The following is a 4,391-nucleotide window of genomic DNA, read 5'->3' on the forward strand; positions in this document are numbered from 1 at the left end:
AGCACGTCCCGCATGGCGCCCAGGTCCCGGTGCCGGCTCAGCGTGGCTCTGACCGTGGCTCCCAGGGGAGCACACCCCACTTTGTGGGGAAGGGTTGGGCACCTTGGCTCTGTTCCCACCCGAGGGGGCCGGTGGGAGAGGTGCCGGGGGCTGTTTTCCGCCCCCCCAGGGAGCCAGGTTGGTCCCGAGCTCCTGTGGGAATCTGTTCCCTCCCTCCCTTCTCCCGAGCAGGTTTTCCCCAGCGAACACGCCTCCATCCCTGGCCCCCGCGCCCCCGGATCTGCCCCCGAGCTGCCGGCACCCCAACGGTTAATGCCGAGCGCGTGGGAAACACCTGCCCCGGATCAGACCCCACGCATCTGCCAGCACGATTTGGGACGAGGCGGGGGGCATTCTCCTGGCACCCAAACCCTTTGCTCCTCCGGACACCGATGGCTGTGGCCACCCGCTGATGGGGAGGGGGAGTGTGTGTGTGTGTCAGCTGCACCCCATCTGCCCAAGCAATGGGGAAACTGAGGCACAGAAGCAACCCACGGCAAGTCCTGGGGTCGCCGGACACTTCTGACACCACCCCCCCACCAGAGCCGACAGTCACCAAGGTGGTTTCCCTTCCCCATTTCCCCATGCACAGGAGGGGAGAAAGGGGGAGCCCCTGCTCCCCCACATGCAGTCTGGGGCAAACTCGGTGGGCTTGGGCAGGGACAAGACCCTGCAGTGCTGGGACACACCAGCAAGGGACAATGGACAAGGGGTTCCCTCCTGTGTCTCAGCTGCCAGCCCCCCCAGGCGGGCAGGATTAGACACACAGCAGCTGAGCAGTGCATGGCGAGGGGGCTCCCAGCACCCTGCCAGGGCTGGAGGGGTTGGGATGAACCAGAACAGATGGGGGGGCAGGGACCAAACCCCAAGACCCCCTCTAGAGCACAGCGGGACCCCCCCACGACATTCGCCCACCCCCAGCCACTGCTTCCCACGACATGGGGACACACCAGCGACACCCCGATGTGATGGTAAGGGTGGGAAAAGAGGCTCGACCCTTCCCCGGGCAAGGGCAGGAGCCTGCTGGTGGGGGGTAAGGCAGTGAGGGGGGGGGCAGGCCGGGCCCCCTGCCAGCTCTGCCTGCCAAGCAGCCCTCGGCCCAGCCCTGGCGCCAGGGGCTACACCCTGCGCCCAGCCCAAGCATCAGAGCAGCCCTCTCCCCCGGGGGGGCCGCGGCAGGCTCCTCCTGCCAACGCTTCCTTTCAACAGCACCCGCTGCCTTCTCCAGGCTTGCCCGGGCCTTGCCCAGCCCTTCTGGCCCCCCCCGGGGCGTGGGAACACACCGCCCGGGGATGGGCACCCAGAGCTGGTGGGGGACCACAGGGCACCCCAGGATCATGCCACCACACTGGGGATACTGCTCATGCCAAGGGGCTGCTGGATCAGGCCCCCCCGGTGCAGCTCCCCCCGCCTTTGGGATGGCTGAGGGCTACTGGGGCATGGAGGGGGGGACAAGAGGATGCAGAACCCCCAGGTTTGGGGGATCAGGGGTTTCTTAGCCCCAGCGTGTGCAGGGGAGGGAGGCTGACCCCAGCCCTGGTCCTGGGGTAGGGGAGCACCCTGCACTGGGGAGGACCCCCCACCCCGGGTACCACTGCCCATGCCAAGATGCAGCCAGCACCTCCATCCCCTCCAACAGCCCCATCCCAGCACGGATGGAGGGGGAAGGCCTGGCTGGAGACATTTCCTGACAGAGAGGAGCTGGAGGGTGTAAAAGAGCCAGGAAAAGCCCCTCTGAGGGTGACAGGACAGCCACCACCTTCCCACCCACCCCAACCCCTCCCAGCTTCCTGCACCCCCAAAACTCCTCCCTTCTGCCCACACAGAAAAACCCTTGAAGGGATCGAGAGTGAGATGGGGTCACCCAGGGTCACCCCAGCAGAATTCAGGATGCTGCTGAGTGGTTCTCCAGCCCAGCACCCACAGGGGCTGCCACCCTGGGTGCTCTTTGCAAGGGCGGCTCAGCCCTGACAGCTCACACCAAAACCCCGGCAGACTCGGAACATCCTTGTCCCGGCACGGAGGAGGGAGGGAGAGCCGGGAGCCCACAGTGGACACGTCGCTCTCTCCAGGGCTCCTTCACACCTCTGAGCACCTACAGAGATCCCATGGCCCTTACAGACACCTCGTAAGACCAGGAGCAGGGCAAATACTCAGGATGGGATTGGCACAGGCTAAAACCACTCAAAAATACACATTTATTCATGGGAGAAAATGCATTTACCTACCCCAGGACCCTCAAATCAAAGGCTAAGGGAAATGTGAGACTTTTCCGGACCATGAGACAACACATCCCACTTTCCTGCAGCCAGACGCAGGGTGATGGGCTCCCTCCAGCTGGACCAGGTGATGCCAGATCATTTATATGGCACAAATCCAGCAAGCAGGTGGGAGCGGCCACAATTGCCCTGCTCAGGAATTGGGAGGAAATATTCATTATCTGATTGCCCTGGATCTGCACACAAAGGTTGTGACCATAAATAGGGTGGAGGGGAGGGGGGAGCCCCAGTTGCCAGAGCTGTGAGTGTCACCAGGGGTTGGAAATGGAATCTCCAGCGCCGGGAACGGGATCATGGCGTTAGGGAATGGGATGGGGACAGATGGGAATGTCACTTGCAAGCCACCAAGGGGGATGCAGGAACACTTTATGTCCCCAAGCGTCACACAAGCCCCCCCCAATCCCGTTCAGGGGTCAGTTGTGGGCAGGAGCATCTCCTGCCATGGGTGATGATGATGATGCCAAAGAGACCATTAGCCCCAAACCAGCTCCACGGTGATGCATGGAAATGGGACTGTAAATCTGTGGGGTGTTTTTAGGGAAGGGGGTAGCGGTGTGGGTGTCTCCTTAAACAACAGCCCCCGGCAGTGCAGGATACAGCGTTTCACGCAGTTTGGAGACAAAGAGGCCAAGGAGGAGACAGGTGGTCCCAGACCCCCCCGGGACGGGACTCGCAATGGCATCAACCAGCCCCGCAGCCATGGCACAAAGCGGGGAGCAAAGACACCCCCTCTCCCCCAGCCACAGCGATGTCCCCAGCTGGCACTGAGCATCAGGGACCAAGGAAAGGGGGGAGGGAGGAATGAATAAATAAATCAATCAAGCCTTGAAAAAATTAAATCTAAGTTAGCGGGGTCTGGGATCCCTCCCAGGACCCGGGGAGAACAGAGGCTCACAGTGAGGGCTGGACGCACGCCCGGGCTGGGGCAGGCGGGAATTAAATGCCAGCTGCCAGCGGGGCCGACCGGCCGGGGGCTCGGCGGGGGCTCTCCGGGAGGGGAGATGGACTGGGCAGAGCCGCCCGTGCACCCCGATGCTGGGCACGGGGACAGCACCCGACCTGGGCCTCAGTTTCCCCGTTTAGGGGCAGCGCTGGGCTTTGCGCTTTGTTCGGTGACAGGGACACAGGCAGGGCCAGCAGCCCCCTCCCCGTGCCAGCACACATCGGGGTCCCTGCTGCAAAGCTTTGGGGTGTCCCACGGAGGATGGGGATTGCTTCAATTCATAACACCCCACCCCACCCAAAATTAAAAAAAAATAAATAAATTTAAAAAAAAAAAGGGCACTACAAGCCCTGCTGTAACCACAGGCAGGAACCAAGCTTGGGCAGCAACACTGAACCACCCTGGCCCCACGTCCCCCCACATCCCCGGGTCACCCCGGGGGTCACAGAGCCAGAGGGCAGGGACGGTGCCCCCCCCCGCAGCAGGCAGGAGCGCTGCCTGCACCCTGCCCTCGCTTCCGTAACGGGGACGGAGGTTTGCAAAGGGCCTCAGCTCCGCGGCCGGGCTTTAAGGCACAACCCGAACTGTTTGAAAACCAGAGAGAGGAGACAAAAAGGCCGAAAAAGGCTGAAAAGCGGAAGCCGGGAGCCAGCTTTATGGGCACGCAGGGGCAAAGGGAAGTTGAGAAACACATAAGCCATCTCACTGAGACTTCTGATTTCAAACCTTACCCTCCCCCACCCCCAAAAAAACCATCCCAGTGGGGTACAGACCCCAATATAAGCTGCGAAATGGGGATGGGGAGGGTGCTGTACACCCTGGGGTCACCCCACCCCGCACGGAGCCCCCCCCAGACCCCCGTCCCACCGAAGCGATGCCCGACGAGGGGATGGGGTGCAGACACCTTACCGGCAGCCGTCCCACCGAGGCCGAGTGGAGGGTCCTGAGTTGGGGGCCCTGGGGGGTGGCATGGAGACACCCCCCCCAGGGAGCCGGGACGCTGACAGCCGCCGGCGTGTAGACCTGGGTGAAGCAGCCGGCGGGTAACGGGGGGCTGCCCAGGCTGGAAGCCCCCCGCTCGCAGGAGCCCATCACCGACATCACCTTCTTCGGGTGGTGGTGGGGAGGAG

The 4,391-nt window shown here is 62.9% G+C and overlaps 1 protein-coding gene across 1 annotated transcript in view; it reads right to left on the reverse strand.

Moving 5' to 3' along the window:
• Positions 1 to 4,362, reverse strand: part of E2F2 (E2F transcription factor 2) — a 5,799-nt gene extending 1,437 nt beyond the window's left edge. Inside the window, 2 exon segments of the mRNA XM_026863465.1 lie at positions 3,841 to 3,845; positions 4,171 to 4,362. Coding sequence (XP_026719266.1) covers positions 3,841 to 3,845; positions 4,171 to 4,362 — 197 coding nt within the window.
• Positions 4,363 to 4,391: the final 29 nt, after the last annotated feature.

The sequence above is a fragment of the Athene cunicularia genome, assembly GCF_003259725.1.
Source record: "Athene cunicularia isolate RWA chromosome 23 unlocalized genomic scaffold, athCun1 chr23_part2, whole genome shotgun sequence".
NCBI classification, from domain to species: domain Eukaryota; kingdom Metazoa; phylum Chordata; class Aves; order Strigiformes; family Strigidae; genus Athene; species Athene cunicularia.